This window comes from Clinocottus analis, unplaced genomic scaffold, assembly GCF_023055335.1.
Source record: "Clinocottus analis isolate CAN_PGR_092001 unplaced genomic scaffold, fCliAna1.0.p SCAF_33, whole genome shotgun sequence".
NCBI lineage: Eukaryota > Metazoa > Chordata > Actinopteri > Perciformes > Cottidae > Clinocottus > Clinocottus analis.
The window spans coordinates 575,411-603,073 of record NW_027176076.1 but is presented as its reverse complement, the minus strand read 5'-3'; the positions used below and the strand labels follow the sequence as shown (position 1 = coordinate 603,073).

The 27,663-nt window shown below is 40.2% G+C and overlaps 1 protein-coding gene across 2 annotated transcripts in view; it reads left to right on the top strand.

The window, feature by feature from the left end:
- dennd2b (DENN domain containing 2B) overlaps positions 1-27,663 on the top strand; it is a 41,557-nt gene that overhangs the window by 10,867 nt on the left and 3,027 nt on the right. For both annotated transcript variants that reach the window (XM_068596044.1, XM_068596043.1), the window contains exons 2-15: positions 3,679-3,777; positions 7,606-8,829; positions 11,160-11,302; positions 14,077-14,177; positions 15,508-15,723; positions 16,098-16,194; positions 16,368-16,412; positions 16,807-16,991; positions 17,880-17,989; positions 18,279-18,348; positions 19,985-20,062; positions 21,267-21,407; positions 21,520-21,668; positions 27,097-27,274. In XM_068596044.1, the coding sequence (XP_068452145.1) occupies positions 3,704-3,777; positions 7,606-8,829; positions 11,160-11,302; positions 14,077-14,177; positions 15,508-15,723; positions 16,098-16,194; positions 16,368-16,412; positions 16,807-16,991; positions 17,880-17,989; positions 18,279-18,348; positions 19,985-20,062; positions 21,267-21,407; positions 21,520-21,668; positions 27,097-27,274 (2,811 nt within the window). In that variant the 5' untranslated portion in view covers positions 3,679-3,703. The remainder of the gene's footprint in view (positions 1-3,678; positions 3,778-7,605; positions 8,830-11,159; positions 11,303-14,076; positions 14,178-15,507; positions 15,724-16,097; positions 16,195-16,367; positions 16,413-16,806; positions 16,992-17,879; positions 17,990-18,278; positions 18,349-19,984; positions 20,063-21,266; positions 21,408-21,519; positions 21,669-27,096; positions 27,275-27,663) is intronic.

The following is a 27,663-nucleotide window of genomic DNA, read 5'->3' as shown; positions in this document are numbered from 1 at the left end:
CTTGTAGTTAAGAGAAAAGTGTATCAAAATATCCGTCATATTTGACAGGGCCAATGAAGTGTGGACTCTTTTTTTCAAGATATTTTATCTTACACACACACATGCACACACACACACACACACACACGCACGCACAGCTGATAAGAGACTTACTTTTTAACCACGTCTCTCTCTCAAGGACACATTGAACACAAAGAGCTCTTTTATTCCCCAGAGAATCTAATGGGGACCCATTCATTTCATGAATATGCTCTTGTTGCTGAGAACGATATGCGTCATAGATATCCCTTTCATGTAATCAGTTAGTACTTTCGGTATATGAACATGACAAAACCAGGAAAAATCCTGCCATTAGGTCATTAAGATGATTGCACTGAATATCTTTGAAGCAGTTTGGCTTTTTGGATTTGTTATTATGTCAAAGCCAAACTCATGGATGTCTTATCGCTCTGGTTTAAATTTGAAGTTATGACAGTAGCTGCTACATGTCTCGGGATAAAGGGAAAGAGAGAGCTTGCAACTTCCCCAAGGCTTGATGTTTTGTTTGACCAAGTAGTAACAGAAGAAATAGTCAAGCTGTCCTACCTGTAGTCCTATTTTTCTGGCCTGGTTTGTCAGTTACATTTTCAATGCAAGGTATCAACAATGAAGTGAAACAACCAACATGTTGTTAATATGTAAATGTGCTCCGATAAATAGTTTTGTATTACGTAACAGTGGTGCAATTGAAAGGCGTTTCTCATCGTCATTGCTCATTGAATTATCTTATCGTTTCAGTTCCCCTCAGATTTATGGAGAATTGTGGTGTCTTTCATATTGTTGTTTAGGATTTCAGAACCACAACTTTATTGATTTGGTTTAATCCCACTGGTCTCATCAGTATTGTCTCGAGCTGCGGCATTAAGCTTTTTGTTTTGGCTAAAAAGCACAATAAACTCATTGTGCACTACCTGCTTAGCGCCAGCACACGTCAGAAGGCACAATTAGTAACAAGTTGGTGAACATAGTTAAGCATTAAGCAGCAAAAAAGCCAGATGTGTCCCTCAGGAGTTGGTGGAAACTAAATTAATATTTGGAATTAAAATCATCAGGTGGTCACAAACATTTTTACCACCATCTGATGTCAAAGTAGTCATTAAGCCATTATGGAGGGATTGGAGGAGTCAGCATTAAGCAGTTGACTTCTCACTACTGACTGTTGTCGCTGACATCTCAAGTGAAAATGTGTCTTAAATCTTAAATCTGGTTGAATGCACTTTAAAGGTACTCTAGAGCTTTCTTAGAATTGGTTGTTTACAGCCTGTGATTTTGTGTAGGGAGATGGTATCAGACTTCAGGAAGTCAGTTGGCTAACGCCTTGGTGTTTACACTGTAAAGTCCGTCTTGGGCCTCTGTGAGCAATTTCTGTGATTGTAGGTTTCTCAGCCCCCCCGTTTCCCTCCTTCCCCACCACCAAAGAAATACAAGGATTAATTCTAACAATCAGACATTGCTTGATATAACTAACATCTGTAGAGCTTACACAATTTAAAATAATTTAATAATTTAGCTCCTGGCAGCTGAGTTTCTCTTCACTCTTTGTGTGCTTCCTTTAACTTTTTACAAATTGAAGCTTCATGTTTTTAATCAAAGACAGAATATTGAATTGCACTTCCAAAAACATCTCAAATGTTTAAAGGAGGTTGTAGTCAAAAAACATATTCTGAACTTTATGTAAGGACAATATTTTCACTTGGTTTAATGTAGAGTCTACTGCAATATTGTATTTTAAGTTCTGAGTTAATTACAAACTTGACACACTATAGTTAATTTATGTCTGTACACATTTACGTTTAATTCCAGAAGTACTGTCTGCATCACAGTATATATAGGGTCCTTGTTTTCATGTTCTATTTTGTTTTCTGTAAAAAATGATACTCGACTTGCATGTTTTCCATGGAGAGTTTATAAGCAGGACAAGACAACATCATTCTTTGATTAAAACTATGATGCATGACCCTTCTTCTTAGCACAATCCACAGTACAGGAAATAGCTGACAGCAGGAATGCTTCCTCTCTCTCCTCATCTGTCTCTATAGGACTCAAGTCCACTACTGGTTTGTTGGCTTCTTCGTACAACAACTTCCTGTAAACAAGCCATGCTGCCAAACACCCTCCCATCCTCTACCTCTAACCTCTAGGGATCTCCCTTTGACCTCCGTATGCAAGAGGTCATTGTTGCATTTCAGGGGCAATAGTCAACAATTTGAACTAACTGCTGATCTAATTTGAGTTTAGGGCCAGGAAATGTTTATTATCAGAAAAATATCTGAACTGTTTTTACTACTGTTCTTGGACTTTTCATAGTGCTAAATAGATAAATGAAAACTGATCCACAGTCCAGAGGTAAAAACAACATGCATGTGGCAGAGCTTGCTTTAGGGGCCCAGCAATATTGTTTAGCATTAACAACATATTTTCATTCACCTCCATTATATTGAGGTAGAGGCGGACATCTTTGAGCAAATAAAACCCAAACTATCTGCACGGCTAGATATTAGAGCTAAACCGATAAATCGCCCGGGCTAATTTATCGGCTAATATTAGCTTACATACCTGCTTACCGACAGATACATAAGAATAAATCACTTTCTTCACTATAGTTTATTTTCTAACTATTTCTCAAGTGTCACAGTCACTAAATATTGTTGACACATTTATCTTTAAATTCATGTTGTCTCTATGAAAAAAGACAATTGGGCGATAGACTGTATTGTTATCAGATGTTATGAACTCTTAAATATCAGTATCATCAGACAGTAATAAATATTAATAGCAAGTGTTTTATTGGCCCTTTCATGACACTATTACCAGTCTCTATTATCCGCAGCTGCTTTTAGACTGTATATAATCAGTTAATTATCTGTAGCCACCTGAAGGAAGCGTATTGGCAGCCTCTGAAATTTAATGAAGTGCAGTGCCAGACATGGTCGTGACCTTGATTAAATCATGCACAACAAACATCAGGTAGCTGCAATATAACTAAACTGTAATGTCTCTGCACACATCAAACTGATCTAGTTTGACTACATTTTACTTCAGGGTTGTGCCATTATTCACCTGGCTGCTACACAGAGAACAATGTTCTTTCCAAATTTCCTCTCTGGATATGCTCCAAACCTTGTTTAAATATTTGCTGTTTTAGTAGCAGCAATGTAGTTAGTTCTGTGTTGTCTGATGTTAAAATAGATTAAAATAGATACAACTATCTTTCCCTCCCACTCCCATGTTAATCTGTGATTGAGAAAGGTCAACTATACGGTTGAGAGTGTTGAAAGTTGTGTCACATCAAGCCAATATCAGTTACAGAATTTGAATGATTGAGACTATGATTTCACAAACACATCGTATTGCTTGTGTTATGCCTTGTGTTTATAGTTTGATGTGGTTTTACAGGAATGTTGTCTATCTTGTATTTGAGTTGGCACTAGATTTTAATCCATGCTCATGACAGGATTGGGTCATTTTGTGTTTCAGTCAAATTCCATTTAATGTTTTTGTAATAATGTTAATTCCTAATAACACCCATTGACAAACCCAAACAACCGTATAGGTGTTTCATTCTATAGCTCGTGTTTATTTATTTATTGAATGCTGCCGTTTTTTTTTATGTTTCACATCTCTGTGTTTGTCCATCAGGTGAGCGGTCGGTTTGCAGACAAACATGACTGCCAACAAGGGTTCGAAGGCTGTGCCTCGAGCAGGAGGGGGTAAAGCTCCCCGGGACGTCCCCGACAGGTCAGTGACATCTGGGACATCAGGGGTGGGCTGGTTAATGTTCATGTGTATGTCCATGTCACATGGTTTAAGAGCATCCTCACTAAAAAAGAAAGAGGTGCGGTACTCAATATCAGTTTGTTTATTTTCAAACACATATTACTCATTGATGATCAGTTTGTGGTAGTTTCTTCACAAATGGGAAAGAACGGCTGATGATTGTCTGTCATGATAAGACTTTCAAAGCTTTCGCGAGTACGATCCTGTATCCTGGACAAGGGCCCCATCCAACTCTGTACTGTGAGTAGTGAGCTGAAACTTGTGTTAGCATGTTGAGAGCTGACAGTATCCCGCTGGAAGAGAAGAACTAACTTTGGGAATGATATGTTATATGTAGACCATTACAATTTATCATTCTGTCTCTTTTCTTTAACCATAAAGTGTTATTAGGAATAGGCAGACTGTTATAATCTCATGAACAATAGTTACACATGATCATTGTACTTCACAGCGGTGAATTGTAGTCCGTGTTCACTCTGTTCTTGTCACCTTGTGACGGTCTGATGGCTGATTTCGTTCAAGACAATTGTTAGAAAGTTTGCTGTTTATTCATATTTTAATATACAATAATGCTAGTATTTGACTGGCAGTGTTTCTTATTCTTACCTAATTTCCTTTGCTGATGAGGCAGTGATGGTAAACACACACACGCAGCAAAACACTGCAAAACATAAAGTAACCTTTGGCAACTTGGTCCCACTGAAAGTGGCAATTTGCAATTCGCACTAATGTAAATATTAGGATTAAGATAAATGGCATTCCTTTGCTAGTAAATGGTCACACTCAGCACTATTCCCAAGGTGAACTTGGAGAATGCAAATGTGTGGAAAAACACTAATCACAGTAGCACAAATTTCTCTTATCCTGCTGACTGCATTACTCTAATAAGATAATTGTGCGTTTAACCTTAGCTCTTCTTTGATAAATGTAATTGTCATCGTAGCAGGGCCTTATTTAACAGCTTGCGGTCCTCATGGCCTCATTTTACCCTTGATTCCTACAGATCATAAAGATGCTTTACACGCCTGTATTTTAAACAAATGTAGAGAAAATTTGTGGATACTGCAAAACAATGCATTTCCCTAAACTATGAAATTGACCACTGAGGAGTTTCTAGGACGAGTTACTATATCAAACTGTGTAGCTTCAAGTGGAACACATAACAAGATGTAGAAACTTGGTTGGAAAAAAACAATACAAAACAAAAACAATTAGGATGTGCTCTGGTTCTGTGATCTTCTGTGAGGTAATATTTTCAATTAATTCCCTGCACCTACAAGTTTGCAGTAACTATAAAAGCAACCCAGAAAGGTGATTTTGTAACACAAAACACAATGTCAGGCCTGTGAGAGAGAGGACTCACTCCACTGTGACTACGGTTTTATACACCCAAATATGCACATTCACTGAATTTATCTTATGTACTACTATGCAAGCGCATAAAAAACCCCAAATACTGAACGTAAATGGGTTTAATTATTACAATTGTATCTGTGATAATGCACAAGTGCATCCTGATGGATGAAAAAGTAAACATTTGTTGAACTATAATAATAAAAGTGCTGTTTGCTTCCTCCATCCCGGCCAGTAACAGGAAGTGGCCTGTGGTTAGCATGCCCTGGAAGCCTGAGCGAAAGCCGAGGCTAGGTTGTGACTGGCATCCAGCCCTTTGTACTGTACTGTATGTGTGGCTGGACATATTTTTACAAGCATGATCCAGAACCCCTAAAAAAAATTGCACACTTTTCTTTTTCTGTATAATCAAAAGGTTTGCATATTGTAGTCTACATTTCATTTTACAGCAGGAAGAATAATCATATGGGACCATAATATTTGTAATCTGTATTATTTAGTGGCTTTATTTTTGCGATTGAAATATATCTGCAGTGATTTAAACAGATAAACAATAATACATTTAAGTACATTGATACAAAGTACACAAAAACAAAATAGTATGCAATTTACTATCACTGAGTAACGTCACTAAACCAGAGTATATAATCCGTTTACAAGTTTGTAAAGATTCAGGTCAAAGTCACGATATAGTGCACTTGGTATACATTATATATAAATAAAATTAAACATAGATGCAGTTTACTTGAAACCTTCACAAAGCACTACATTACAACAATTTATCTTTTCTGCTTTATTATTTTTTTTATTGCTTGTTTACTCTCACATTGGTGAAATCATGTTTTGAGCGTGGAGACAGCAGTGAATCCTCACCGTGTTTCAACCTCGTAGTCATAAAACCAAAGAGCAAATATGTTAATTGCTGTCATTAAAGCATACATTGTACCTTTACTGTTATTAGAGTAGTATTAGTGAGGGTTTGCTCTGGTTGCTACTGAAACATTCCCATTGATACTTAGCTTGACTGCTCTCCCTCTCTGGCCAGACTCCTTGGCAGAAGTTAAGTTGGGAGTTTTAGCAGCGAACCAGTTAGATTTTAATGTGCCAGACACATTCTAATAGCTTCCTCCTGAAGCACTGCAACATGTCTTATGTTTGACAGCTGATTAATATCATTGTGCTAAAACAAAACAAGCATACAGTAGTGCTCATGAGAAAAGTGTATGAACATACATACATAGTTTTGTAATACACTTAACACATTTGTTATTATTCATTTTGTTAATAAGAAGAAATATGAGTGAAGGCTATGAATGACACAGTTGTAATACAATGAAATCTGTCTTTATAAGAGACATCATTATGGTTGAGAAATACTGCATTAATAAACACTTAAAAAGGACTTAACTAAGCTGGTAGAACTCATTTTGAGCGATGTATTAGTTCAGTATCCAAAGTAGTGTGTACTTAAAAAGCAATACTTTTGGACTTCAAAATACTACAAACCAGCAGTTCAAAAATGTAAAGACATGAGTCGTCGTCTCAAAATCCCATATTTCTTCTGGGAAAGTAAGATCAGATGCATGCATCATGCTTGCATGCTTGCCGATACCTTGTTGTAAAAAGTCTCCCCTCCCTGGAGCCGGAGGAATGAAACCAGGGAAGGGCAGGTAGGTGAGAAGGGAGATCTGTCCTAACCTGCATTGTTGGATCACAGTCCGCAGCCCTCAGCTTCCTCCTCCCATAGGCTTGTTATTCTAACCATGGCTATGACATCAGATCTCCCACCGCTTCACTTTCGCAAGACTCAGCTAGCTTCCAAGTCATGACAAGGTTCCTGAAAGATTATCAGTAGTAAGGTGTCGGCATCGACAGGGAACGTTTCTTTCTTTGGAAATCTTAAAGGAAGTGAGCAGCTTGAGGAAGCCTGTGTGTGGTACAGTCAGCAGTGAGCATGGGACATTTGTAGCACCTAGTATCACTTTAGAAAAAGGCTGCGAGGACCAGAGAGGAGTAGTGAGACTTTCCCAGGTAAGGCTGCTGGAATAAATTTTGCTTGGCACAGTGCTTTCTGTGTTTCTCATTTTATTATGTGGAAAAATCCACATTGACATTTTAATCTAGTCTGTATTTCTTTTGGCCTTTATTTGTATCTCATTCTGCCAACGACAGAATACTTTCCTGTGGGTTTTCTTAATAAGTGGCTCATGTTTACGTTCTGTCTTTGATCTCGCAAATGAATTCAGAATTTTCAGCTGATTCCTCAAAATTTCCCCCCATCTGTTCACTATCGCGTTTCTGGTACTTTTCATGCTGCAGGGTTGAGTGGCTTTGTTGATTTAGCCTCTTTTGGTTAATTATCAGTCTTTTTTCCCGCTCAGAGCATCATTTAAATTTGTACAATGTTTGTTCACATAGTTCTTTGTCTCGCTACAGGTGCCAGTCTACATCACCGTGTCCTGCTCTCACTGCCAGTCAGGGGCAGAGCCAGCTGCCTCTTCTTAGCGACAGTGAAAACTCTGGGAAGCAGAGTAGGTACGCGAGGACTGACGGGAGGTTCTTGGTACGTGGTGGCTGCAACAGAAAGACCGCCACCTTGTGCAGTGGGGCCTCTCTCACTGGTGACACCGACTTCCAAGGTCGTCTGACCAAGTCAAAGAGCATCAGTTGTTTGGACAAAAGACTCTCCATCTATAAGCCTCAGGCAAGCCAAGGTGTCCAGGAGCAACAAGGGGAACCCTCTCCGGAAGAGGGACTCAACGGTAGGCCCTTAAGTTGGAGCACACTCTCACTGGGACCCTCCTCTAACCAAAGCCACAGGCGCACTCTCTCTCTCACTCGCTCGGTAACAGGTGTTCACCCCACCACAATCCGCAAAAAGATCTCAGAATGGGAGTGCCGAAGAGTGGCTCTGCCTAGGATGAGCTTGTGTCTAGATAAAAGAGGAGGAGAGCGTGTAGGGGGCAGTGAGGGATGCCCCAGCCTGCTTTCTTCCCCTTGTAGCGAGAAAACGTTTGATTTTAAGGGGGTTCGCAGGATGAGCACAGCTTTCTCAGAATGCTCCTACACAGAGGAAGAGGAACGGGTTTCTGACAAGGATGGCCTAGGTCGCTTCCAGAAGAGGATAGGGAAGACAGATTTTGCACGTTCCCTGTCTGCTCGGAAGGAGACGTCAGCGGTTCTCAACAGGATACAAAAGATAGAGCAAGCCCTGAAGGAGAATCCCAGCCCATCACCTCCTCAATATCTGAGTAATTGCTATGCTCCCGACAAAACAAGACAAAAGTCTTTTGTGATTGGTGACGACTTGGACAGTACTTGCACCAGTAAGCGCAGCAGCATTTGCTCAATGGCCACAGAACCAGATGCTGTTTTGGTGTCTGATAAGCTCTGTCAACTCAGACAAAGGTTCAGTGTGAGTTCAGCCAGGTCTGAGAGCCCAGAACCAGTAGGCCAACAGACCTCTGTTGGCACACCAGTCAACCCCTTACCTAAACCCAAACGCACTTTTGAGTACGACGCCAAACGAGACCAGAAGGCTGTGTCTTCAGCCAATGGACTACCTCCAAACAAAGCTCCTGAGTCTCCCCCGCCGCTGCCCTCGACCCCTGCACCCAGCATGACTCGAACGGTAAAGACCGAGGGGAAGACAAAGGACAGGTGAGAATATAAGAGTGCCTATGTCGAAGACAGTTTATCTGTGTACAATTAAATGTTTTATTATATTAGGGCTGGGCAAGTTAACGCGCTAATAACGCGTTAACTTTTCAATCGTTTAACGCCGTTTTTTTTTTTATCATGCGTTAACTGTATTTTTAAAAAATTTTTTATCACTTCCGCACACAGGTGCTGCACTTTAAATCTCCCAGACAGCGTAGTTCAGACCTGGGCGTCTTACGGCTCTCCCAGTCCGGCCCGCATGAGGTCAATCAAAAATGAAAAAATAAAGAAATAAGATGAATACAACGACACTGCTTTTACTTTAGAGGCGGTTTATGTATGTGAAAGCGTTTCCATAGCCTCACCGACAGACAGTGTTACCTGACCTTAAAGCACGTATTGTTATGTAGTTTCTGTTGTCAAGAGCAGCGGTGCTGCAGCGAGCCGCGAGCCTCACAAAGCTCTCACAGGCTACCGACAGGCTCGCTCTGGAGGCTCAGCGTCCAGATTGAACATTAATCGCGCGTGTGCAAAGCCACTGCTGATCGGTGAGAGAGCCTCTCTCACCGATCAGCTGTCCTTCACATCTCCACCTCACTCAACCAGACTTCAGTGCACGTGTTCAGGTCAACACAGACTGGACTTTTCTCACTGAGGAAGAAAAACTGAACTGAACTGGAAAACATGAAAAGAACTTATTGCTTTTGTATAAAGTTAATCAATTGCTGGTCTTTAACGTACATCTTTAGGTAAGCAACAGACTGAACATGGACAAAAGAAGGAGTGGCTTGTCCCTAACAGGGACCCGTTACTAATAAACATTACCTGTTCAGAAAAAAATACATACATATACTATATATGTATGTATGTTAACTTGTTGTTGCTCCAGAGTGCTGTTATATTGTTCTGATAACATTACTTTAAAATAAAAGCATGCAATACACTAGTTTTTAATTTATTATTGAATTCAGCGCATATCGCGATTAATCGTGATTAATTGCAGAAAAATCATGCGATTAATCAGGTAAATTTTTTCAACTTTGCCCAGCCCTATATATATATATATATATATATATATATATATTTATATATATATATATATATATATATATATATATATATATATATATATATATATATATATATATATATATATCCTTATTGGGTGCTATGAATATCTTTAAATTTCCCAGAAATGCATTTTTGTGTTACATATATCTTATGAGGAATTTGGATCACAGGCCAAGTATTTGCTTTGTTGGTGTTGTACGTTACTGATTAGTATGTCTGATTGTGCTGTTGGAGCAATCCACTCTGGTTATCCTGAGTTTTTTTTTGTAAAGATTTGAAGTGAAGATCAGTTCTTATGTTTTTCAGAAGACCACTGAATAATAACGATAGTTTTGTTTTGTAATAGCAATGGGTTCTCGTCATCCCAGCTTTCCTAATTTAATCAAATTAAATATTGTCATCATGGATTTATCATAAAGTAAATGCCAACTGGAAATCATAAAAGCAGCTCATAAACTAACTGATGCATTGTACTGACTATTTGAAATGTCAAATTCTTTACTGAAATGTATTTTTGTCCATAAAATTATTTGGCAATTTAAACACACTTCCAGCAAATATGCTTTTCTTAGTTAAAAAATATGTTTACTCGTAATTTGCCTGTAACTGAATGAATAACCTATAAAAACCAGCTGGATTATTGGGCCCCTTTGTTGCTTGAATATTATCCGAATCTTGGATCCTGTAGTTCTTCTTGACTTAAAGCTATCATGCTCAGCAGACTCAATTTGAGGGTGGGGCCTCTCCAAATTGTCCTTTTGTAAAATGAGGATGAAATCCTGAAATGTTCATCCCTTGGACTCTGTGTTTAACATTCCTGTGGCTCTAGCAATTTTCAGACTAAGTTTAAAAGCCACACGCTGTCGATGGCGCGACATGACCATACTGTAGAGCCCCGCACAAATGTAGCAAAGTGCCTTTGCAGTGCCTTGCAATGTGTGATGTGAACCTCAAACTGTGCAAAGAACACTCAGAAATACAACGATATCTGCATGTTTACTTGTGATGCGCATGTTGATCCTGGTGTTTCTGTTTTTGTGTGTTATATAATTAGAGGCTTGTCATTTAATTTTTTTTCCGGGATAAGACAAAGCTTTTGACTTTCTCTTCTTCTAGTTGGCAAATGGATTAAGGAGTAAAACTGGCCATCTGGGCTAATTTAATACTAGTGGACTTTTTCTGTTTACTCTTATCTGTCTTCACTTTCTTAACATCTTTCCCCTTCATGGTCTGTTGTGACTTTCTTCTTTTCTTCCCAGAGAGTCGTGTGAGTCGGAGGATGCTACGAGTAGTCTACTATCTTCGTCCTCGCCTACAGAGAATGGCACACTAACCACAGGCACACAGGGTCGGCCCAATTCCAAAAGCACTTTAGAGGAGAATACGTATGAGGATATAGTAGGTAAGCACATGCTTTAAAACCAGGAGAGGGCCTTTATGCCACTTGGATCTCTCGCTGGTTTTCTGTCTGCCCTGTGTCACTCTTGGATATAGTTTAGAGCTGAAATGATTGCTTGATTAGTCGATCAACAGAAAATAAATGTATTTATTTAAAATAACTTGTTTTGATAAACAATTAATATTGATTTACTAATCAGTCACTTTTTAATGTAAAATGACTCGTTTTGGTTTTGGATGCTCAAATGTGAATATTTGGAGGTTCTTTAGTGTTCTATGGTGATAAAGTGAAGATTTTTGTGTTTTGGACTTTTGGTTGGACAACTGGACATTTTAATATATGGCTTTGGAAAATTTACATTTTTCACTATTTTTAATGTCATTGTGTCCGAGTAAGTTTGAAATTTCTCCAGCTATATGCAACAACGCATTTAAGGTGGAGTCCTAACGGAGGAGAACAGCGGTATTCAGGTCAGAGGATCTATGCAAGAAGCAGTCACAGCTGTAAATGAGCCAAGTTTTCGTCCCTCTGCACCCCTGTTATAACTAGCAGTTAATTCAGAAAACCAGAATCCCCACATATTTCCCCCAGGACATCTTGGAGCCACTTTGATAGGACATTCACTCACATCATTTGGCTTTTTAGCACCTGTGCTTGGTGCCAAATGTTAAACTTAAGAATGCAAGTCATTTGTGACCCATTCTACAGTGTTACTACAATTGAATGATGGATTGAGATATTAGTGGACTGTGTTAAGTGCTTTTAAATAGTGGAGTTGATAAATAGAGTGCCAATGAGGGATCTGTTCATAGGCAGATGAATCACACCCTGTGCTAACACTGTGATTCAGCTGTCTGCATCATCGAGTCCCGGTCTCGTACAAAGTACCACCATTGTGTCACCTTTGCTGACGTATTTTGCTCAAGTGTTTTCTGCTCTTACCCTGTCGTGAATACATCTGGCAGACTGTCTGGTACATTTTGTGAGTGATTCAGATTTGATTAAGGTCACACTGACACAGGAACAGACACACTTTTTTTTTTTTCTTTGGTGATAAACATATGTGCATTCTCCTACTTCCTTTTTTCAGTGTGGTCATAAGGAACCTGGTTTACTGTGCCGCCAAATGTTTTTACAAAACTCTAACTGTATGCACATTTCTGTTTTCGGGTCAATGATTGAGTGCCAGTGCTACTATACCGTAACTTGTCCACTTTATTGGGAGAGCTAATACTGAAGTAGTTGGTAGAATTTGTTTTGTGCTTCGCCCTGCCCAGAGAGTCTATTGTGTACACATAATGTACAATCATGTGCAGCCGAGGTGTGTCCACTCCCTGCATAATGCTGTGTGTCTGGGGGTGTGCTACAGAGCGCTCTGGATGTTTGTAATCAGAGGAGTAGATTAGTAGCCTCCAGTACATAAGCAGCTCGGCAGACATATCATTTTCCCAGCAGGCTCTCATTACTGTATTGCTTCAGTTTAATGGAGTTGCCGCACAACGTGGGGTCACACTGAGCCCTCTTATTCCGCTCCCAGCTTTAATGATGCACATAATATCCCTCCAGTACGGTAATGTACTGTGTGACACATCGTAATGTCCCTAAGATCACTAGCAGTGTGCATTGTCTGTGTATGTGCACATGGGTGTGTGTATTTACCCCAGACAGGTTCAATAATTAACCTAAAAAAAGATAACTGAACAAAGTTCTGCCTGTAGGTCAAAAACACATTTGAGATGCTAAGTTCATAGGGTTTTAAACTAATGTACTCAGGAATAAGGAACACATCTACCAAATATATTTTTTTGTTCTTTCCCTTTCTATTGACAGATAACACTGCTTTTCTTTCTTTTAAAAGTTCCCCTCATGCATTTCGACGCCATCTGGCTCTGTTTTTATTCTTCGCTGTGGTTTTCTTCACTTTCTCACAACCTTTTTCAGACCCTGCCAAAAAGCTATTCTCAGAGCACATGTCTGAATAGACATGGACTGTGGTGTTACACAAGTTTTCTCTTTATTGAAGTTGGCCCTCTGCCAGGTGACATCACCGTGAGCTGTGCAGCACTCTGCAATGTTCATTTTCTTTTCTTTTATTCACTGAAGTCCATCTACAGAGCAGTAGAAAAGTCTGTGCTTATTGCAACTTCTTGAGGTACAGTGATGCATATTTTCTATGTTCCTATGTTAAACCTTTATCAATTGAGACCCAACTCAGAGTATTAACTGTAGTCTTTAAACCTAATTGTCTTATTTAAACATTGACAATATGCTTAGACTCATGGCATTAGGTTGAAGATGTGTTCATTTTCAATATTCTGGGTATTATACAATTATATACATTCGTGTCTCACAAGAGAGAAAATGTATGTGTTGCAACAATTATTATTCTAATCATGTATTTTAATATTAAAATATAGCTCAGTGTAAGACTAAGAAGAAGATGATGTCTCACAGCAGACAGTTGGCATGCCTGCACAGTGACTCACCAGCAGTGTTGTTCCCAGAGGTTTCAGCTGGGCCCACTGGGGCCCGGTGCTAACAGCAAATGATTTGGAAAATGGGAGTTCACTTGAGACAGCTGGAAGTAACCTTTGACTTACCTTTCATAACTCATTTCTTTTCAGACTAACCACAGTTTCACCCCTGTTCACCTTTTTTGACCCCACAGCCTTGTCTGTCTTTTGTTGAAAACACCCTTTGTCTATAGACAGTTGCTGGCTTTACTGCTGACATGATAGTTGTCACTATACACCGAAATGCTTGCTTCATCCCGACAGAGAAGGAGAACCCATATGAGGATGTTGACCTGAAGCGGAAGAGTTTGGGTCGGAAGTCATGTCTGACCACCATGGATAGGAAGCTGAACTCTCCACCTCAGGTAAGTCATAAGCCTGTTGGGATCAGCAGCACTGATGTGTTTTCCTATACTAAACATAGTACACATGTTTTGCAGTGGTAACGTGAATCCCCCTCCCTTGTTTCAGTGCCTGGACAAGATCTTTTAAAGAATCTCACACTTCATTTGTGGTGCTACAGGATACAGTTTGATATGTTTATACCTGGTGATTCTCCGCAGAAAGGCCCATCTGCACATTTTGCTTCCTCACTTAAACACATAAGCACTTATTGAACTATAGAAAGCAGCCAATTTTTTTTTAGGAATGTGACAGAATAACAAATGATGTATCTGCTTATCGTGCAAAACAATACGTCAGTCAACAATTGGATTGTTTTTCTCATCATATCATGAGAAACTGCAATCTTAAATCAAGCTGCACATGACAGAAAAAGTTTACCACACAACAGCAGCGCCCATACCCTGCAGAGGTTGAGGTAGCCTGCAGCTCTTCATCTAAGAGCTCACTGTTGCTGCTCCTTCTTGTTCCTACCTGCAATATTTAAACTCATCAGCTTGAAGTGACCATGTCTTGTTTTGGAGGAATAGTTGTTGCTCCCAGCGCTTACCTCCAAGACAAATGTACTCCATTTCCAGGGACTGCCTTACAATAAAAGCCACCCTGTGCTCCCTTGATTGAAAGCTTATAATGCTTTTAATGCTCGGTTTGCTTCCGCACTAACTTAATGCGGCTCTGTACAGTGTAAATAGAGTGAGCAGTAAACAGTATAGCATGCATCATTTCAGAACAGAAACTACATGACAATACGTGCTTTCACGTCAGGTTCAAGTCAGCAAGTCATCAACACTGCTTGTCGGTGAGGCTACGGAAGCGCGCGCAAGTGCATGAATCGCAGTGACGGCCAGGTCTGAACTATACCGTAGGAGAGATTTAAAGTGCAGCACCTGTGTGCGGAAGTGATAGGATGCAAAAAAAAAAAAAAATGAAAGAAAATGTTTGAAAAGTTAATGCGTTATTAGCGCGTTAACTTGCACTGTCCTGGTTAATTAATAACCGATAATGGCACTTGGCTTGTGGTGCCCGAAGCAAAAAAATAGCAAAATTATGTATTTTTGATTTTGGTGTGAACTGTCCCTTTAAGAAAAGAAAGAAGAAAAAAACAAACATACACTTTTATTAATCCCCTTGGGGAAATTCTTCTCTGCATTTGACCCATCCTTGACTAAGGAGCAGGAAGGATTCTTACTGAAAGGAAACTATCTTGAATTAATGCACTTGAATACATTTTCATAAAAACTGTATGCATGAATAAATAAACCAACCCTTGCCTTTTCTTTCCTCTCTTACTAGTTGCCGTCCAAACCCAGTAGCCAGTCTCTTCGTCTCCCCGGTCCAAGTGATAGGAAGAGCCACCGCATGTCCCAGTTGTCCAAACGCTACAGCCATGATGAAATGCTGCTTCTCTCACAGCGGGGTGTATCTTCGTCACCTTGCGGCCTGCTGATGGATGACAGCCTGTGTAGCAGTGATACCTTGGCCTCACACAGGAACTGGAGGATCCCCAAGGTACACACTACTAGATCCTGCACAAACACCTACACTAAGTCTTTGCAGAGCTCTGACCGTGTTGTCTTTCTTTTACTGCTTCACAGGCCAGCTTAAGTTTCTGTAGGGTAGTTAGAGCAGCACTGGATCGCTTGCAACTCATCTGTTTTTTACTTTTATAGAATATAGCGGCTCGATGTGCGTTATTACTGCTTAGGTTTTCCTTGTGGAACCTTTTCTCAAGAACTGGCAGTGAAGATTTTCAGTAACTTTTAAAGCTTAATAAAGTATTACTTTTGGCCAGGAACACCCCTCTACTTCTTCTATAGTCAGGATCAAAAGAAACAAAATTTCAGATCACACAACAGAGAATTTCCTCTTTCCTCTGTTTACAGCTGGTCCAAAGGATCAACTCCATTTACTGCACTAAACGTGGGAAGAAGAGGCTGAAAAAGCTGTCCATGTCCAATGTTGAGACTGCATCTCTGAGAGGTAAGGGCTTTCTTCATTCCCTTATCCACTGGCCAGAAAAGTGAGTAAATATTTGCGTCTCATCCACCCACATAGAAGTCTTGCTGTGTCCCTCTCATGACATAAACACAGGTTTGTGAAATTGCCCTCTGACCCGTAGAAAACCTTCTTGTCTGTCTCATGTCTGCCTCCAGATGACAACAGTGAGAGTGAGAGTGACTCTGATGACAGGTTCAAAGGTGAGTGTCCGCAGCATTCATTTGCAACAGCTAGGTGCTACACTTTTACTTTTACTGTTAGCTCGGAACCTTTTCTCCAAGCAGTTTTGTTTCAGTAGTTGTGCAACAGCTTCCATGGTTTATATATTTAACAATAACAAGTAAACCTGTGTGACCGGACAGACCGCAGAATTGTAACTGAAACGTTTGCCATATTAGATTATCAGAAAACCATAAAAGATTTATCATATGTCTAGATTCAATGACCAGAATCTTTCAGTAAAAATGAATTACACCCATAAGTATAACATTTAATTTCCTCAATGGTTGAAGGTTAATACCCTGTTAGTTCTGTACTGTAAATTGTGGATTTTGTTTGAGATATGTATGTATTGACATTTACTTTCCTCCTCAGCTCACACCCAGAGGTTGTTGAAACTGCAGTCCATCCTTCGACGGGCGCCCAGCTACCGCACGCTGGAGCTGCAGCTCATTGAGTGGCAGGAGAGAGAACTCTTTGAGTATTTTGTGGTTGTTTCTCTGAAAAAGAAACCCAGCAAAAACTCCTACTCTCCAGAGGTCACCTACCAGTTCCCCAAGGTAAAAGCCTGACAGTCTCTTACAGCAAGGACAGGTTTTAAAAACACACACTGTTGTTTGGTAGTCTGTTCAGGTGACTTCGCAGAGGCCAGAAAAAAACTAATTTAACAATTCTTAGCTGGCATGGTCTAGAAAAAGGTTCACTCTCAAGTTGGATAGCTGCAGAGCCTACACACCACATTTAATATGTGTCAACAGCACAGGCAGCAACTTTTAAAGCTGTCTTGACCAAGTTCATAACAATTAATATTGCCTTGACATTTGGAGACAATAATGGAGAGGAACTGTTAATTTCCACAAGAAATGTTATACAGTTAAGTCATATTTAGACAATCTGGAAGATGTAAATGACTGATGCCGCAGATAAAGCGGCCCAGTGTCACCTAGAAATAACGTGTAAGAACATTGGTAACTACGTACTGTAGTTTTCCCACTATGAGCTTTTAGTCATAGTCACTACAGAAGTGCTAATGCTGAAAATGCTGATGATTATGTTTTGTATTGGACATTGACCAATGCAATTTTTTAAATATTTTAATGGAAGTTAAAATAATATTTCAGTGACTTTTCACACTTAATTGTGCAGGTTGTTGAAAATGTAAAACTGATAATTATGATTAATATCATCCAGCCTAGGGATTCTTAAAGCCTGTTTACAGTTAAAAATAAGCAGGATCTGTGCCAGGGATGTGTTTTTAGTTATTCACAGATACATTTTAGAGTTATTTAAGATTTGGATCAGCAGCAGTGTCCCATGAGAGAAGTACATCTCTGCCAGCTAGGCGATATGCTTACTCTCATGTAAAATATGGAGTACACCGTTATCTGAAGGAGAACGAACACTAAGTGAAACTCCTATCGTCTCTCTCTTTTCCTCTCCTCTTACAGTTAGAGAGACCCACCAAGCAGATGAGGGAGGCCGAACAGAGACTCAAAGCCATTCCTCAGTTCTGTTTTCCAGATGCAAAGGACTGGAGTCCTGTGTCTGAGTACGCCAGGTATGGCTGAATAATGTTTTACTAACTGGTCTATTACTCCTGCCATGTACAATCACACTTACATGAAGGTGTGGGGCTTGTGAGAGGCCAATGAAAAAAAAAAAGAGTATTCAAAATCGCAGAGGCAGAGTGATCTGTGACTTGTAGCCCCTGGAATTAATTAAATACCTTTGGATTTCTCATCAACATATCCTCTCAAGCAACTCTGTGACGTCTTTCGTAAAAATGTCTACGTGTGTGTGTGTCTTTGAGTCAATTATTATGTGTATACATTTGTCTTTTGCAACAGTGAGACCTTCTCCTTCATGTTGACTGGAGAGGACGGCAGCAGGAGGTTCGGGTACTGCAGACGCCTGCTGGTAAGCCACCGTCCCCCCGCATCCTCTGTTCCCTGTTCACACCCTGCTGAGCCCTGTTTGTTGTGACAGACCTTTTTTATGTGAACATGTGAAACGGTGGTCCTGTGAGGCCGGTGATGCGTTACATGGCCATCCACTGTGGCGGCAGGAGATAGAACATATCAAGCAAAGAAGACAAAAAAAGACAACTTCCAACAAAAATGCAAGAAGTGGAAAGTGGTTTAATTAAACCGCTTTGTGATTGTGATTTTGTTTATATATATATATATATATATATATATATATATATATATATATATATATATATATCCTATCTTACAATAGAGTAGCCGCATACTATTTAACTATCATAAGTATAACTTCAAACATTCAGTCATAGACAGGAAGTGCATACGAATATATATAATAATAATATAATATAATATATGATAAAAACCTAGTTGGGATTAACTCATTGAATTTAATTAGAGTTTCTCAAGAGAGGCAAAACAAAGACAAACCATGAAAAATCCTAACTTTGTCATTGTGGAGCATTTCTTCTTTATAATGAGGCTGTGGAGCACTTTGATGTTTTTCTTCTGTTAAGCTTCCCATGTAGCTTGCGGGTAGAGGGTATGACTGTGGGATTCTGCGAATGTAGCGGTGATTTTGTTTGCCGCTTGGTATTTCTGAGTATGTTTACAGTACGACAGTGTGTATATTTTCATGAGTTTTCTGGGAGTGTCTCTACTCCGGTGTATGTGGTGGATGACAGCTGAACCTTTTGTGAATAGTTTGTTCAGACAAACATGTTTTTAAAACTGGATCTGCTCTGTTGATCTGAGATTCATCTTGATGGGAGAATATACTAATGAAGCTCGAAGAAGATGTGAAGTTCTCCAGTAACTTGTTTCTTCCCTGCTGTCTGACCAGCCGTTGGCAGTAAGCGAGCATTCCTGAGGACTTGAATCAAGCTCCACATAGTTGATTTAATCATCCATTTGAAAAAGCGGAGGAGAAACGAAGAGAAAATTGTATACCTAATATGGACAAGTGGATTGGCGGTTGTAGAGGGCTTGTGTTCATTTGTGTCTGTGTGTTTGAGTGTCTAGGGTCTCGAAGCACATAATGGTCTGTGAGTGTACGGAGGAAGGTAGATACGATCAGCAGGAGCAGATAAACCATCTTTGTTTAGGAAGTTCCTATCCACATAAAAGACTTTCACCTCAGATCACAGCCTAGATTTAAAGACTTGAGCTGCAGTACTTAAACAATTTATCTACATATGATATTATCGTGGTTTACAGTCATGGTTAAATTATCATCATCTGAGCCTTTAGTCAGAAAAAAATGCACATAATAATTCCACAAATTTGATTAAAAAAAGAGAACCCTTTCTGACTTTTCTGCCCTTGTTCTTTTAGCAATCTTTAATGTTTTAGAGATCAATTTCAGTTTACTCGTCACAGGGAAAACTATTCAGCTTTCTAAAGATGGAAACTAACACTTAAAGGGACCTTAATCTATTTCTCAGGTTTTGCAAGTGAACAACCCATTTAAATGTGTTTGTAGACAGTTTATGGAACGTCTGTGATTGTGTCTCTTCATCAAGTCTGTTATCACCAGTGTTCAATGAGTCTATTGCCTCCTCTTACAGCCGACTGGGAAAGGATCCCGCCTTCCAGAGGTGTACTGCGTCATCAGCAGACTGGGCTGTTTTGACTTGTTCTCCACTGTGAGTTCATCGTTTCCTGTGCATGTGATACACACACACACACACACACACACACACACACACACACACACACACACACACACTGTGTACGCTGTGTGTGTGTGGTGTTGTAGCTGTGGTTAACCCATCTCACAGCTGAAATACACGACTTTCAGCAGACCTGCTGAGCGCCAGTTCATTGGTAAAGCTGATTTCAGTTTTTACTTCCTGATTGCCCAGATTAATTGTTTCCTTCACTTTTGTCTCAGTGGTGCTAACACAGAGCAGAGCTGTCACTCTGTTTGACTTTTCCAAGCTTATCTGATTACTTATTAAATCAAAGTGAGTAGGTCCAGACTGTTGAAACAACGTGGTGGCTATATAACATGAACATAAAATACCATGGTATATTTCAAAGACAGAGTGCAAATATGTTCTGTTTTCATTGTTTGATAATAATCATACCCAGGCTGTGATTAAAGGCCATACGGAGGCTTGGCAAACATGACACATCAGAAATCTTTATTCAGTAGTTGAGTTAAGCAGATAACTCTGCAAAATAGATGCATTTTACCGTATAGTCTGTGAACAAATTAAAGTGTTTACCAGCAACAGAATGGGTCTAGCTTTGCATCATGGGATAGTTTAGGGCAATCACTGCATATGAGACGAGAAGAGTATGGAGTTCATTTTGCGAACGGTTCAGCAGCAAACCTGAGACGAAAATAAAAAGAATCTTAGCGTTTTCATGGTAAATGGGAAAGAAGACCAGTGTTTGTCTCTATCACACACACAACTCTCTCTGATATCGGACAGACAGACCGATGAAGAAGATGATAGTGGTGATATCATGTGAGCGTGATAAGACCTTGACTCTCCAATCAAGTTTCCAGACAGCAGGCAGTTTGGACCTAAACAGGCAGACAGGCATTCTGGTTGGAAATTTCCAATCACACAGACATGGAAAGAAATTCACTTTTTTTTCAAAGCTAAAACTCAAAGCTGAAACTCAGCTGTGCTCAAACACAGAACAATATGTTTCCATAAATTGTTGCCATGGTGAATAATCTTGATGACGATGCACTTTTTTTGCCATGCTTGGCTATTCATTCAATATGGATAAAAAAACTTTGGCTCCTTTCATATGAACACATGTACAGTATGTGTATTGATAAAACCAGTAGAAATATGTTGAGGAAAGTGTGCTATGTCTTCCCATGTTCAGATCCTGGATGAGGTGGAACGGCGGCGAGGCGTCTCAGCAGCTCTGGTCTACCCCTTCATGAGAAGTCTGATGGAGTCCCCCTTCCCTGCACCAGGGAAAATTATCAAAGTAAAGACCTTTCTGCCCGGTGCAGGAAATGAGGTCAGAGCTACTACTTTCACTACTTTCATTATGCAGTTGTGTGAAATATTCAGAGTTAATTAGGTTCACACACTGTGACAACTTATATTTCACATATTTTGTGGTCATTCAGGTCATCGAGCTGAGGCGGCCCACAGACTCCAGACTGGAGCATGTGGACTTTGATAGTCTTTTCAGTTGCCTCAGTGTACGGCAGGTGATACGAGTCTTTGCCTCGCTGCTGTTGGAGCGTCGAGTCATCTTTGTAGCTGATAAACTCAGGTGAGGCTCTGAGCTTGTCTTTGTCCCTCTGCCGTGAGCCTATCATCTCCTCGACAATATTTAAGTGAAAGAAAGCTTGCCCAAAACTGAGAAATATATTTGAATAATGATAATATATTTTCCAGAAACCTTTCACAGGCTGCCAGCTTATATGTCCATTTAGACTAATTGTGGCTGATGATGAAGGCAGAATAACAAAAACAATTCTACACATACAGACACATAAGCAGTTTTGTCAGTTTGGGCTGGACAAATAAACTGTGTTGAATTGTTTGATGTCAGGCAACAGGTCAATCAGTCAGTTAGGATACCAGAAGTAAAGTGGGTCACACAATGAGTCCCTGCCAGAGGAAAAGAGGGTGGGGCTGATAAAATGCAATGTTTCTCTTAGGACTCAGTGTCCCAGTCTGTCCTCTTGTTACATAGGAGAGATAGGTACTATAGAGCATTGGAAGTGAGGGTGGAGTGGGAGAAGAATTGAGTGGAGAAGTAATCTCTCCATGTATCAAAGCCCAGTTTAAACAAACATCAGTGGGGGCAGTGACTGTGGGGAGAAGGAATGCACTTCCTGTGTGCGCGACTCTGCCCTCTGCGATCTGTGGCTGGACTGTCACCATTTGACTTATGATGGCACGTTCACTACGTAGGAGCTATGGCAGTTTCTGTGTCCCCGGAGAAAATCAGTTTAAGTTGCTCATTACCAGAGGTGATGACATCAAACATGTCTGTGATTTTGTGATAGCTTATGTGACAATCATTCAGCATGTAATGCAATATACTATGTGTACCTGCAGAGATAAAGATTTTCCCAGAGGGGTGAAATAACTATAACAAAAACATGGTTTAGCCATAAAGTACGTTGCCCACTATGCAAACCTTTTTTTATTTGGAACAACATGCATTCAATTCAGGGTTTCCAGACGATGAATCCCAATGACTTTGTGATCCCCTGACTTTTCTACAGTATCATGAGGTTGACGTTTATGGTTATGAATTAAAATGTCTCAACCACTATTGAATAGATTGTAGATGATAAATGGCACACAGATTTGTAATCCCCTTAGGATGAATTGTATTAACTTTGGCAATTTCTTAACTTTTCCCATCAAAAGCTTTACTTTTTTGTTTAGTGCTAATTGGCAAATGACTAAGCGAAATAAACAGATATAAGTATTATAATGTCTTTAATAGTTGTTGTGAATATGCAGACATGCCTACTTTATATACCGTGTGTTTGTACCTGTGGATTTGAATGTCCAAGCATGCATGCATACATGCAGAGCTCCTGTGTTTTGGTTTCTTTTGAAAATTGTGACAGGGCTTCTCTGCAGCTAATGACTTAGATGATAAAGGACTGCTCCCTCTGGGGCTCCTGTACATAATCCACTCCAAAAATAGCTCACCAGCAGAACATGAAGAATGTTTCTTTCCCTTGAAATATACATCCACCACAAGCAGGAGCAGAGAGGAAAAGCCATGTTTGGCAACCGTTTTCTGTGGGTTCTATCCATCGTTTCTTTGGTGTTTTACATTCCCTCAACTGTTGTAATATTACACCAAAACCTTCAGTAATTTTTTTCCCGGATAGGTTGTTGACTCGTAATGACAAACTGCACAAACAATTTATTTTCCATCCAATGCCTGTAATAACAAGTTGGATGCCTAATCATCAGCTATGTCACTCTACAATTGTGTAACTTGATTGAGCTGCAGATGCTAAAGGAGTGCTGCAGACTTATGTAAACAGTCTCTGTCAGTCTTCAGACTAGAGTTGAGGACAGTTACCAAAGTGTATGTGCATGTCTGGATTTATTTCTTGGCATTCCAGTGAAATTATTCTACAGTAAAATTATTGGATTTACATAACTTTCCCAGACAGGACTCCTTTGTTAAAGTGATTGAATCCTTTGCTGCATTATTTTTTTTATCAGAATTGCCACACTCAAATCTTAAGTATGACACTATGCTGTTCATTTTGGTCCCCATCTGTGTCAATAGCTCAGAATCGGTATTTGACTACATGATCAAAAGTACACTGTGAATAATACAATAGAGGCTATATATTGAGATTGTGGTGTCCTTTAAAAGAAAAAAAGGAATAATACGGCAGGCTGAAAGTGAGTTGGAGGTCTAGAGAGCATCAAGATGTTTTACAGCTGTGGTATTATGATCAATGGTGTCTACAATCTTCAGAAAGTAGAATTATTGCACTGCTGCTGGCATTTTTTAGTCAACAAGTAGGCAACATACTTATTTAATTTACTCCTCAGTTATTCTCAAACACTTTCTGTAACATGCTCTGCAGAACTGGCACAAATCCAAAACCACTTTGAACAATTTAACCGATTCCCCATGTGGTATTTAACTCTAAGGTAGTGTGAAACCAACACACTGTAAACATGTGAAATGTTTCTGATTTTCAAAGAGTCAAGAAACACTTGGACACTGCCAGTGCCTGACCAGCTGATTTCACATCAATGTTGTTCTTGTTAATGTTTACACCCACATGTAGACGCTTACATTCACACATAGACACTCATATACACAAACACCTGCACACATTCATCTGCAGTCCAGACAGAGCCAAACAAACTCAGACGTTACTAAGTTTTAAAAAGGAACGTGAATAGAGTTTCCCACCGGGAGGCCGTTTATCATTGTAAAATGACTTCTTCTGTTGCTTTCTGTGGAGCAGGAGAGCCGAGGCCGAGAGTCGGTGGCTGGAGATCCTTAAAGACAGGAAGTGAGGGAAAACCATTTGGGGACTAAGGGAGCAGAGAACATTCTGCTAGTGGATAAAAATACACAGAGTGCAGCTTGTCATAAGAATCATATAGGTCTATACCCCTGCTGCTTCTTTATATGATTTCTTTGTGTTACTTTGAGCTTGGGAAAGAGCTTTGACATTGAAGAATGGTTTTGTGAAGCTTTACCAAACAGCTGGTGTCTGACAGCTGTGGTTCAGTCTGGTTCTCTTTGTTCTCTGTCTGTGGAATCAGTCGTAGCCATGCCGGGCCGTGAAACATGTGGTGATGTGGGCTTTTGACTTTCTCCCTCTATCCTTCTCTTGGACACTGACATTTTTCCTCCTCCTCTGGGCTTCACAAACTAAGCCTCTGGATCCCCTGTTTCCTGGAGTATCTGCCAGTTCAGCCTCACACACACTAAACCAGGCCTGGCAGCCCTATGAGAGCTAATATGTCAGGATTAGCTCCCAAACCTCAACACACAACAGCTCTGCCCAGACCTTACCTCTGAGTAACTGGTTCTTCTCTCTTTTCCTAAGAGCGGAATCGTGAATTAATGTGCTTTTTAAGTGTGTATCAAATCAAAATTAATCAAATAGGTCGTTGTTTTTTTTCTTTATTTTTACTTGATCTTATTTTCCACATATGCTGATGCTTAAGAATATGTAAAACTCAGCTATGCTCTTTCAAAATTGTTTGCACCCTGAAAGGGAGTACATATGTCATACAAGGCAGACAGGGAGTTACTTTTTCTTAGTTAGTATATGAGTGACCAAAATAACAAAGTGAGTCTAACTCCATGCAGCTCTGTGCGGCTGTAGGCATCGCGGTGCTTTGAGCAAATCAGCATGCTAACATGCACACAATGACAATGCCATCTTAGTTGAACATTAAAGCATGCTCACATTAGCTATGCAGAGTACAGCTGAGGTTGAAGGGAGTGTTGTTAGTGCAGATATTTGGACAACATTTGATGGTCATCCGTTCTAATAAGTGCCAACATATTTCAGTCTGGACCAAAGTTGTGAACTGGCTGACTAATGGACAGACCAACATTTCCACCCCGAGAGTCACTCGTCCTCTGACGGTCTGAAGTTTTGGTCTAAATGGGAATGCCACTCTCTCTTTCCAGAGTTGAGTGGCAACCTCTGGTAGTGCAGCGTGTTTTCATTGCAAGTTCAACTTCTCCCTAGAGTGTGTGGTTGGGGAATGAGTGTAATTGATCCTTTTGGTATCAGTGGTGTGTATGGCCGCGTGTAGCCTGTGGCGAAGGTTTTCAGAGATCTGTGCCCCATCACTCCCTGTTGGAACTCGTCAAACCCAGGAGACAGGATCTGTTAGGAATTATCAAGCCCTCCTCAGGCAAATGGAAATCAGACGGCCAAAGTAAAGCTGCAAGGGCTGTAAAAGTATGAGTATTCTGGAAAAGGCCGAAAAAGACTAAATGTTGTGGTTACTGCAGCCTTTGGGTTTTCGTGGGTGTAATTCCATTTAAACCTGTCGAGAAAACATATCTTAATCTTGGCAATTTGACTCAAATTCATTTTAAAAGGCCAAACATGTTGCCTGAATGATAGGAGTGTAAAAGTTTGTGGGAGTTGCGTCATTTATCTCAGCACATTGATTAGGGTAGTGATCTCTGTTTTCTGTATGCTCTCTGTAGGCTGAAACTCAGTGTGAACGATGTCACGTTAAAGGGGAGTAACTTCTGTTCACTTGGATGTTCTGTCTGCTGTTCATGACAGCAACTACGGAAAACTGTCCTCATTAAAAATATATCTCAAGTGGGGTGTGTGTGCATACCATGTTTGATCCCTGGTCTTGTTCTTGATCCATACTGATTTAGTGCTCCACTGTATGTGTGTGTGTCTGTGTGTGTTTGTGTGTATGATTGGACCCGCAGTTTATTTTCACTCCCTTTGTGTACATGGACTGGACAGTATGTCAGGGTCAGCCACTGTCAACAAACGACGGATCGTGAGAAAGACGGGCTGCTATTTGTGATCTCCACTTTATACCACAGCTGTTGGAGTTAAACCGAAGTGGCACTTTTTGGTATTGCGTCAACAAGCTTCCAGCTTAACTATAGCAACATGTCAGAGTCACGCCAGCCCTGCAGTCAGTGTAGTATTGTCGCAGTAGTTGGTTTTCATCAGGCTCACCATTCTGCATTGTGGTTTGTAGTAGATGATGTGAAACTCTGAGAGGGAGGAGTACGATAGATACATTCAGTAATTTGTCCAGCCGTTGTTGTAATGGGAAGTCTTTAAGATTAATCTGTTTCAAAGTGTAAAAACTTTGACAAAGATGGATTCTTCTGTCCTTCAGATGAGCTGCAGTAAGTGTCAAAGTGCATAACTGTTTCAAGGAAAAGAGGACCAAATCATTTAAGCAGAGATTAGTGATGGAAATACACTATTTGTGCTCTTATAGTTCAGGGATTTGAGCATTTTGAGTGATACTATTTTAACTACAGAAGTTCATGACCTCAGTAGGCAGTATACTAAACCACCACTCCCTTTCAGTCTGTAAAAAAAGGTTTTCCTTATCTAGTGAAACATCTGCTCCATTTTGACTGTGTTCAGTTTAAACTGGTGTGGCCTCCGCAGGGCGTTGTTATTGTGTGAGTGTGAATGTGATTGATGGTGTGTGCCTTTATTTTTGTTGTCTCCCATCATCAGTACCCTGTCCAGTTGCATGCATGCAGTGGTGGCGCTCCTCTACCCGTTCTCCTGGCAACACACCTTCATCCCCGTGCTGCCGGGGTCCATGTTGGATATTGTTTGCTGTCCCACTCCCTTCCTGGTGGGGCTGCTGTCCAGCTCTTTGCCCAAGCTCAAGGAGTTGCCTGTGGAAGAGGTGAGTGCACCCTATCTGCAGTTGTAGCTGTCTATCTACCTCTGGGTAGTTTTTTTCCCCAGACTTGTACATTTCAGGCTAATGCCTCCTAAATTCTTCAGATGTCCCTGATTGATGTTCTGTCTCTATCTCTCTGTTTTCTGATTGAAGCCTACTTATTATAATAGTGGATATTATTGTCTGGGCTGATACATTAACAATACAGATTTGGAGCAACTTCATTATAAATTGTCTCACTGTTACTGCATCTGTTTGACCTCCTCTGCCTCTAGTCTTATTACATCATTACATATGTAGAGGTGATTTATGTGAAAAGACAGACCTGTGAACGATCTACTGTCTGTTTACATCCCTTTTCCTGTGGCTGATATACTCATGAGATAACTTCA